The 10,120-nt window shown below is 51.5% G+C and overlaps 1 protein-coding gene across 5 annotated transcripts in view; it reads right to left on the bottom strand.

Annotated features, from left to right (window-relative positions):
* Nucleotides 1-358: 358 nt before the first annotated feature.
* The window catches only part of LOC144132355 (protein stum homolog), a 452,020-nt gene continuing 442,258 nt past the window's right edge, over nucleotides 359-10,120 (bottom strand). For all 5 annotated transcript variants that reach the window (XM_077664695.1, XM_077664698.1, XM_077664696.1 and 2 more), the window contains one exon: nucleotides 359-923. In XM_077664695.1, the coding sequence (XP_077520821.1) occupies nucleotides 889-923 (35 nt within the window). In that variant the 3' untranslated portion in view covers nucleotides 359-888. The remainder of the gene's footprint in view (nucleotides 924-10,120) is intronic.

Raw genomic sequence — 10,120 nt, 5'->3', positions numbered from 1 at the left:
TTAATTTTCGCCCATCTTCTAGCCCCCATTTCGTCACGGCGGTTTCTACCCGCGAGGCTAGACGTCATGAATTCATACCTCGCCGACTGAGCCGCGATGACTGTACGGTGATGCGGAAGCTGTGTGATTAAGTGAATAAGGATTACCATAACAGGAATAAACACATATGACGCCGCCATTATTGCGAAAAAATGCAACCAGTGTTGTCGCTTATGCTTGTTGCTGTTATCTTCCTTATTTGAGGTGCCTTTGAATCGATTTATCACGCACGACAATGCAGCCCACACCGGAGGAATTGTGCACTGCAAGAGAGCTGCACTGCGTCTGATCTCCGTCCATCAAGCTGGTTATGTCTCTCTTCAACGAATTAACAAGTTTTATTCTTTTTTATTAACAAGCAGAAAGTGTTCATATCGGTAGTCTCGTAAGCACCTACGTAAGTAGCAAGAGGCCAAGAAGAGGCAGAAGGACTCCGCGTAACAGGTGTCTAACAGGGCAAGAAAACTGACAGAGAAGGGAGCAAAGCAGAGTTTTTCCTTCGGCACGCACAGCACCTGTCCTGACCGGCTTCACAGGCTGTCACGTCGTTCACCTCTCGACGCACAGACGAGGGTGGCAAGGAGGCGGTCGCCAGATGCCAGCCTCCGGAACGGCGACAGGCTTATTGCCCACAAGGGCAGTGCATAGGAAGAGAGCGTCTGTTGGCGTTGAGTTTCGCCCCACGCCGTGATTGTGTGTCGCCAGCCGCTGTGGCGTGAGCGGGCCCCCGGCTGAGCAGCAGACGCTGTGGTCGGGCATGTCGGCCACCTTGAGCCAGTCCTTACGTCGACACTGTGTCGGTCAACCCGCCGGCCGCTTGCTCGAAGGGCGGCAGTCTGTCGGCTCCTGCTACATGTGCATCACCTCCTGGTGGTCCTTGCTCACTGCGCAGGTGGACAAGAGGGAATCTGTAAACAACGAAAAATCGAACATTTCGACCGAAGGTATTGCACAGGACGAATAGCAGCTGTTGCGGGAATATCGGATTGGGCACTCTCGGTGGGTGTCAAATAACGTATTGTCCGCTAGTTTCCCTCTTCTATAAACCAAGCAAGTAGCAACGGCCGTTTAGGAAGACGTCCCAGATTAGCTACAATGCTCATGACCAGATGGTTAACATTATCGGAATAACGTTGTACCTATGTAATTTGCCGTAAAGTTATGAATGCATGCTGACTTCCCACTGATCACCCCTAAAGTTCTGAGGAGCAAGAACAATTTATTAAAAATATCATAATTATGTATAGTTTTGGTGAGTTAATGTTCATCGCGGTGCTATATATATTTTATTTCTACTTTCTTTGTAATGTTGGCTTTCGATTTCGGCTCTACCTTCAGTATGCGAAAGGTTCACAAATCCGTGGAGTTTACTTCGCATGCGAAACACGGGTCTGGAGTAAACGTGAAGAGAATAATCTGGCCTTTTCGTTTCGTCCAAGAAAATGCAGAAGACAGATGCGAAGGCAGCTTTTTGTTTCTCAAAGAAGGAAACCGAGGGAGAGGGCCTGTCCTGCTAGAAAAAGGACGAAATTGGACGAGAGAAAAAAACGGTCAACAGCTAAACACACAAGCAGATGGTTTCTTGCGTTAGCGGCGTCGTTTTTTTTGTAACCCTTTCTTGCATCAAATTGTTGATTGGTGAAATTCATTGTTGCTTGACTCTCACATACTAGAATGCATCTAGTGGGAAAAGTCTTACAGAGCTCTTGTTTTAATTTCTTTCTCTGTCTTTGGAGTTTTACTTTTCACATCTTTCTTGAAACTTGCACCCTGCCGCTTGGGAGAGTTGCCTCGCACCTGCAGCAAAGCAACTCAGCGCACGTAATACAGTACGTCCACGGTGCACTCCCATAGTAGTGGGATAAAAAATTCCCAGAGGTCTACACTGGGCACGGACTGGGCATGTTTGTGGTCGCTGTTTTGCATTTTAGACAACTTGAACTTAAAACATATCTTCTTTTCTCGCTCCCTATGTAAAAAAAAGTGCAATTTTAGCGTTTTCAGACGTTGTCGACGCTGTCAGCGGTAACGTTGGTAACATGCAGGCAGAAAAATAAGTTACTACCACTTCACAGCACACCATTCATAGGCCGACGTGCAGACCACCCTTAAAAAAGTTTCTTCAGACAGTCTATAGAATTCCATAAAGTCTTGTATAAAAATCTATGATCTTAGACATACCCTATAAACTAGTCTACACACAAAACACATACTACATATAGCCAATAGGCCGTCTATAGATTTATGGCCATGCATAGTTAGTAGACTTTTGTCTCAAGTCGAGGGTTGGACGGAAACCCGTCTGGTCGGGGGTGTACGTGAATAAGAAGGCAAAACATCGTCCAAAATAGAAATGAACACTTAAATGACGTTTCGGCTCCCGCACAGGAACCTTGTTCGCAAACAGGTACAGACGTGTGTAGCGAATTGGTAGCGCGTCCCCGACTTGCTGTAGGGCAACGCTATCGCGTACAGATTCGAACAAGAGTACAGGAGAAAAAAAAGAGGCAACAAAACAAAACGAATCCGTATTTTTAATTTAAAAGAAAAGAGCCGATACGAAAAGGAAACACGGAGATGAAGAAGACGAAGACTTAGTGGGTGGATACGTGTCTGCTTCTAGGTCCGTGTTTTCGCTTTTCGCTGTCTTCTCGTGTGTGGCGTGGGTCGGACAGTGCCCTCCGTGAGACCGAATGCTGACGACGACACTGCGGAGAAATTCCCGGCACGGCGGGCGCATTCTCAAGTGAGAAAACCCAACCGGAACCCTCAGGGGCAAGCTAGGCTTAGCTCGGCGCTGCCGAGCGAGGCCGCGCTACGCGTCTGCATGGATTCTGCGTTGTCGACGACGGCTACGCGGATGCCCGCTGTGTTGCCACCTGACGCAGCCTCCACGTCCACGCAATCGTCAGCGCCTCTGGGCCTCCAGCCTGCGCCGTCTTCCGATGCTACGACTTTGGCCTGTGACATGGACTGCTCTACCGCCTCCGTGCCCGTGGCACTCCCTCAAGAAACTGTGCCCGTCGCGCCAGTTCAGTATTCCCACCAAGGGCCGTCACCAGCGTCTGAGCCTCCTCCACAGATGCCTCCCGTGAGTCAAGGCTCTCATCCGCCTGCTGTGAACTCGTTCCGCGTTACCATCAAGCCTACATTGCGCTTTGATATGACTGCCATCCCTGCCCGGAATGTTCAAGCCACAATTGACCATGCCCTTGGCTCTTCGAACTACTGCGGGTTTGTCGTCCATCGCCCATCGAACACCATCACGGTAAACTTGTCATCCTTGATGGACGCCCAGAAACTTTGCGCAGTTACGCGGATCCCCCTGGATGACAGCAAGCATGTCCCGGTGCAAATATATTTTGCATCTGGTCCTGACACACTCGGCTGCATGGTTTATCATGTCGACAGCACGAGCCCTCCCGAGGAGGTGCGCGCAAATATTCGCTGCTCAACCCATGTTGTACTGCAAGCAAGGCCTATGGGTCGCCGGGGCTCATACCTGCTCATCCTTCAAGGCCCGTTGACTCTCCTGAAGTACCTTACCTACTACGGTGCGATCGTCAAACCACAGCCCTTCCGACCTCGTCGTATTTTTTGCTATCACTGCCACAAAGAAGGACATATGCAAAATACCTGCCCTAATCCAGCAGCTGTGGCCGACATGAATGAACCAACAGCTCATTGTGCCCTGTGCAAATCGCCGGACCATGACATTCGCTCCCCCGCTTGTCCAAAGAAGAAGCAAGCGATGAAGTTTCACAAGTCGCCTGCAAAAATGGATGTTCCTACAAGTAATCGCTTTGCAGCTCTCGCATGTGACGGCAACGACTTCCCTGAACTTCCTTTGTCTGAGCCTGCTGCTCACCATACGTCTCCTCGCCAGCGTACATATGCACAAGCGGCTCACCTTCCCGGATCAAATGGTACGCCCAAACGTCCAGTGCATCCATCACATGTGGATACCACAGATGAAGACACAGCTTTAGACAATGCAATCGCGGAGGCTCGCCGCCGACTAGACGAACTCACCCAGCGCCGGGAACAGCGTCGTTCTCAATCCTCTCGAAGAATTCTCATAACTCGGGAGCAATCATCAGAGGAATCACCTAGGGTAAGCACTGGCCCACAATCAGGTGCCGACCACCTGTTAGCCGTGACTACCCCGACAGTGGACAAGATATTAGCGCTGATGAAGCAGGTGACATCCCTCATCGTGGAAGCTCTTCGGCCTCGTCATGGATAGCGCATCATCATCGGTGGTGGTGCAGTGGAACTGTCGAGGTTTCGCTAATAAGGCCTCTGAAGTGAACATCCGCCTTCGCGACGGAAAGCTGAGGGCATGGGCGTTCCTACTGCAAGAGCATAATGCACTCCCACGCCTTTCAGGTTTCTGCGCATACCATTCACCATCTATCCCTGATCGCCGTTGCACCGCCTCCTCCCTCAGCCCAGGTAAATCTGCAATTTATATTAACAGTTCAGTTCCGCACACACCGCTCGACCTTTCACGGTGGTGCAACACACGTCAAGAGGTTGCCGCCCTTCTCGTAAAACCTGCACGCACACCCCTTATTCTAGTTTCTTTTTATAGTCGTCCTGGCTCCGCATATGGGTTCGTTTTCTACGTTCTACCAACTCGGGTATCCCTATTCTAGATGGTGGTGACTTCAACGGCGCACACACTGCGTGGGGTTACCCATCGGATTCCTCAAGGGGTTCACACATCCAAGGGAGCTTTTCAGATCATTACTTTCAACTTTTAAACCACCCGAATACTTTTACCCGCCCACGAGGTTGCCCGTATTCACCTGATTTGACTTGGTGGTTAGGCCCCGGTAACCCTCGTTGGGCTGTTGATTCTGATACTTGGGGTAGCGATCACAGCCCTATTTTTATCTCCCTCACGCCTACGCGTCTACGGAAAATACGCCGCACTGTACGAATAACATCATGGGATTCTGTACGCGCAGACAGTCATTTATCTACATTCAACCCCTCTTCAGCATTGTCTACTCTATCTGCTGTTCTCGCTACTCACACTATTACCACTACTGTAAATGAAGACGACCCAAACCCGGACATACATCTCTTGAATCTGTGGGCTCTTCGTCGCCAGGCGGATCTTTACGCTACTCGTCACCCCGATGACCCTTCGGCTCTTCCTACTCTTCACCGCGCTACCGCACGGGCGCGGCGCTATGCAAAGCGGTTAGGCAGGCAACGCTGGGCTGCATGGTGTGCCCGCCTGTCCTCTACGCAGGGCAATCGACATCTTTGGAGAGTGTTTCACGCCATCGAGCGCCCTTCTCAGGTTGCAGATTACACAGAGAGCATTCGCCTCGCGCTAAATGTGGATGAGGACACATTTGCACAACAAGCGGCCCGTCAATTTTTCCAAGCCATGACTGCACCGCTACGTCTCCACCTGACTTATCGGTAACAGAGCCCCCCGATGGGATTACTTCTGACCACACCATGGCAGAGCTGCTGGCCTCCATTGACCGTTTAAAAACTACTACTACTCCCGGGCACGACGGCATACCTAACTCCTTATTCCGTAACTTGGAAGGGAGGGCTTTGGAAACCCTACTTGATACTTTTAACGAAGTGTGGCTTTCTGGCGTCATGCCGGGAGACTGGAAGCATTCTATTGTGGTTCCAATCCCCAAGTCAGGTCAGCCTCCAGTATCTCTCTCGGCCCTTCGTTCAATTTCCCTTACCCCTACCATCTGCAAGCTTTAAGAAAACATTCTAGCCGCACGCTTATCATGGTGGTTGGAATCCCATGATTGTTACCCAGATTCCCAAATTGGTTTCCGCCCACAAATTGGAACGGAGGACGGCCTTGCTACTTTGGCTGCTGACGTGCTTGACCACTCTCCACAGAGTCACCTTGTACGAACCGTAATCGCTACAGACATAACAAAGGCATATGATAACATCCTTCACTCTGCCATTCTTGCCTCCCTTCAAACTCTTGGTCTCCCTCACCGCTTCCTCCTCTCCATTCACGCCTTTTTAGCAAATCGAACCTTCAGCGTGCATGTCCACGGAAAGCCCTTTGGTAATTTCACTTCCAATAGAGGAGTGCCGCAGGGCTCCGTTCTCGCCCCCACATTATTTGATGTGGCTTTAATTCCTCTTGTTCAAGCCCTAGAGACCATCCCTTCTATCCGCGTGCTTGCATATGCCGATGATATCACCTTGTGGTGCTGTCATCTAGATGCGTCTATTCATCAGTCGGTCCTTCAACACGCGCTGGATGTATTGACATCTCGCCTCCCACCTTTGGGTCTAACACTCTCTCCTACTAAATCATGTTTCATTCGAATTGGAAATAAATGCGCCTTACGGAAAGCTCCCCCTTTAAATTTTACGGTACATAATTCTCTGATTCCTCAGGTAGAAACTGTTCGTATTCTTGGTCGTCTCCTCCATACATCTGGGACTGGCACCCCGTGGCTGACAGCCACCCGTAAATCGGCTCACGCTACTCTAGGTCTGATTCGTCGCATAGCTATGCGCTCTGGTGGCGCACGTGCTCATACGGCCCGCCAGCTTGTGCGCTCTATCCTTCAGCCACGGATAGTATATCAGGCTCAATTTCAACGTGTCACCCGCAGACAGTGGGACTCCCTTGAAGCTATCAATCGTGAGGCTATGCGCGTCATAACATATCTGCCTCGTTTAACACCCATACCTGTGCTACAGGAGTTCGCCCAACTTAATACACTCAGTGAAATCATCGACCAACGGGTGGCAAATAGAGCTCGAAAACAGTCTCTCAAACTTCATCGTTTAAAGACACTTCCACCGTGGTCCTATTGCCAGCTCACTGACAATCGCCCCACTGTTTCCCCGTCGGTATCAGCAGCGTATCTGCCTGAAGGGTGCATATTATACACGGATGCATCTCATTCTGCAGAGAGGGGAGTTACTGCTGTGTATAGTCCATCTCATCCGCATCTCAACTCTCGCGCGACGTATACTGCGGATACGTGCACTCCCCTGGCATCGGAACTTCAAGCCATTTACAATGTCATTGCTTCCCTTCCGCTCGTTCCAACATTCAATACAGTTCACATTTACACCGACTCCCGCGCCGCCCTTAAACAGCTGAAGGCTGTTCGACGAACGTTCCAGATTTCACAATCTATTCATGTGCTCTGCGCAAAGTATCCATGTCCTGTGCGCATACACTGGATTCGCGGCCATGCCCAGGATCCACATAACATTCAAGCGGATGCTATGACTCATCTTCATACATTAGACGATCCGCCACCTTCCCCTCTTCCCCCAGATCCGTTCCTGTCCCACGTTTCCGATTCCGAAGTTCTGCGCCAGCGAACACGCGCTCTAATTCCTCCGTGTTCGCACTCTCTCCCCCGTAGTCTTACTCGGCAGGAGGAGGTATCCGTGCGCCGTATTCGGGCAGGGGCGGCTCTGACACCATCTGTCCGTCATCGGTGGCGTGCCAAAGATCTGCCACTACCTGACAGGTGCGCTCACTGTGGCGCTGCACCGGACATATGTGATGTGCGCCACTTGTTGTGGACGTGCCCAGCGACGGCTGCTATCAGAAAACGGCTCCTCAGGGAGGTGGGCCTGCGGTGGAGCCGTGAAAGTGACTTCGTGAAGTGGACAATGGACAACCGTTTCATTAACAACCTCTACGACTACCTCAGCGCAACGGTTCTTCACTCCTTTTAACTTTCAATCCCGTGCATTCCTTCCTCCCTTTCCTTTTTCAGCTTATGCCTCATGGCACACTTCTCGAATAAAAAAAAAGAAAAGGAAACACCAAGAAACACAGACACACAACACGCGTAAAACACTACAGAATAAAAGGAACGAGTTCACCAGGTACTGAGCGCCACAAGTGAAGCGGGGATGCCTTGCATACAGGGCGAACGCGGGTCGATGTAGTGCGTCGCGTCGCTGGCGCTGCGTCGAAGGAAGCGGCAGAAGGGAGCCAGGTGGTAGTAGAAGCGGAGAGGAACACAGGGAGACACCGGTGGACTCCCGTCAGCAGCCCGAACTTGGCAGTACCAGAAAGAACAAGCGTATCCCGGTCCTGTCGACGGCGTCACGAAACGCTGGATGCTTAAACAGGCTATTCAAGAGTGCCTTACGGTAACACGGACGTTCAGCCCATCGGCTGCTACCTCCACACTTGAAAAGAACGCCGGAGGCTTGTCCAACGGTATATGAGACAGATACTGCGCCATTTCCTTTCCCCCAGAACCAATTATTATTATTATTATTAGGCTTGCGTAGGTGATCCAAGAGAGGCCACGGCAGCATGGACCCAACGTCCGACGGCTGACACCTCTACGCTTGAATGACCCGATCTCCGCTGCGCTGTCTTCCTTTACACCTCGGTTCTCTGACACGTCAGCTCTCCGCTCCTCGTGCTCGCCACGCTCTTTGTCGCCTTCGCCTCGCACACACCCTTCGCACGCGCACACGCGCAACGCTGGGCTAGCACGCGCAGCGCTCCGCTCTCCTACGCACCACTGTGGACGAACCACGTTCATAAATCCTCCAAGGATCTGTGCACCTCACAATGTGAAAGGCTGGCTATTTAAGCTTGAAAATGTGCGCTAGGCAGCGGGCGTATGCACTAAACTTCGTCTCACAAGATGTTCGCAGCACTACGGAAGGTTGAGCTCTCTCGTCCAATCAGGGCTGCAGAAACGCAGAAAATAGTCCCTCGAATATTTGAGGAGTGTATGACTATTAATCAAAACAATAAGCATTGCAACTAAAAACATGATTTGGACAGGTATATTTAAATGGTAGGGAGTGTTTCAATCACTGGTGAAATTACCAGACAAAGCCCGTACGGACACAGCTCTGCGGAGGCCTGCTGCGAGGTAGTGATGCGTCGCCACTTTTCAACATGGCGTCGGACGAGTCTGTTGTGTCTCCTGTGTGCTCTACACCGACAGTGCGCTGTTTCTCCAAGCAGGCGAAGCAGGTGGCTTTAAATGTTCTTGAAGCGCTTCGCGTCGAGTGCGGGGGCAGTTGGAGTACAAATGCGCTCATCAAGAGAACGGCAAAACTCACGCAGGTGAGCGAGCGAAAGCTTTACAAGTGGACAACGGAGACGTTGAACGCGGGCCGAGTGTTGTCACCGAAGAAGCGTGCTGGCGGAAGAGGCCGCGAGCGGGCGAAGAAGCTGGACGATTTTGACCTGAGCGTGTTGCGAAGGGTGGTACACACCTTTTTCCAGAGAGGGGAAATTCCAACTATCGCGAAGGTGGTTGCGCATTTCGAAGAGGACGAAACGCTACCGACCATGTCCGCAGCGACAATGCAGAGGATGTTGAAGAAACTTGGCTTCCGATATAAGAAGCGCTCTCGGAATGCGATGTTAATCGAAGCGACGCACGTTGTGCAGTGTCGCCGCCGGTACCTGCGCCAGATAGCGGAGCTGCGACGCCAGGGTAGGCCTATTTTCTTCACCGACGAAACGTGGGTTAACGCCGGCCACACGCGAAGTCGAGTGTGGACTGACTGCGCCATCCAATCTGCACACCAAGCGCATCGATCCGGACTGTCGACTGGTCTACAAAACCCCAGTGGCAAAGGTGGCAGGCTTATTGTGACGCATTGCGGTAGTGAGCAAGGTTTTGTCGAAGGCGCAGCGGAAGTTTTCCGAGCGAAGAAAAACTCGGGCGATTACCACGAGGAAATGAACGGGGAACACTACGAAAACTGGTTCTCCAGGAGACTTCTCCCACTACTACCACCCGGCAGCGTTATAGTGATGGACAACGCGCCATATCATTCTGTGAAGCAGGATAAAGTGCCGCGGATGAGTAGCCTCAAAAAGGACATACAGGCTTGGCTGTCCGGAAAAGGTGTCTCGTGGAGCAGCGGCATGGTGAAGGCCGAGCTCATGCAGCTTGTCAGCAATGTGAACACAGGTGGGGAGCAATACCGTGTCGACTGCATTGCTAAAGCTGCTGGCCATCTCGTTGTGCGCCTGCCACCGTACCGCTGCCAACTGAACCCGATAGAGCTTGTCTGGAGCGACGTCAAGGGTTTCGTGGCCAGCCAAAACAAGACGTTT

The sequence above is a fragment of the Amblyomma americanum genome, chromosome 5 (genome assembly GCF_052857255.1).
Source record: "Amblyomma americanum isolate KBUSLIRL-KWMA chromosome 5, ASM5285725v1, whole genome shotgun sequence".
Lineage (NCBI taxonomy): Eukaryota > Metazoa > Arthropoda > Arachnida > Ixodida > Ixodidae > Amblyomma > Amblyomma americanum.
Note: the sequence above shows the minus strand (reverse complement) of the source record. Positions and strands in the feature narration are given on the sequence as shown.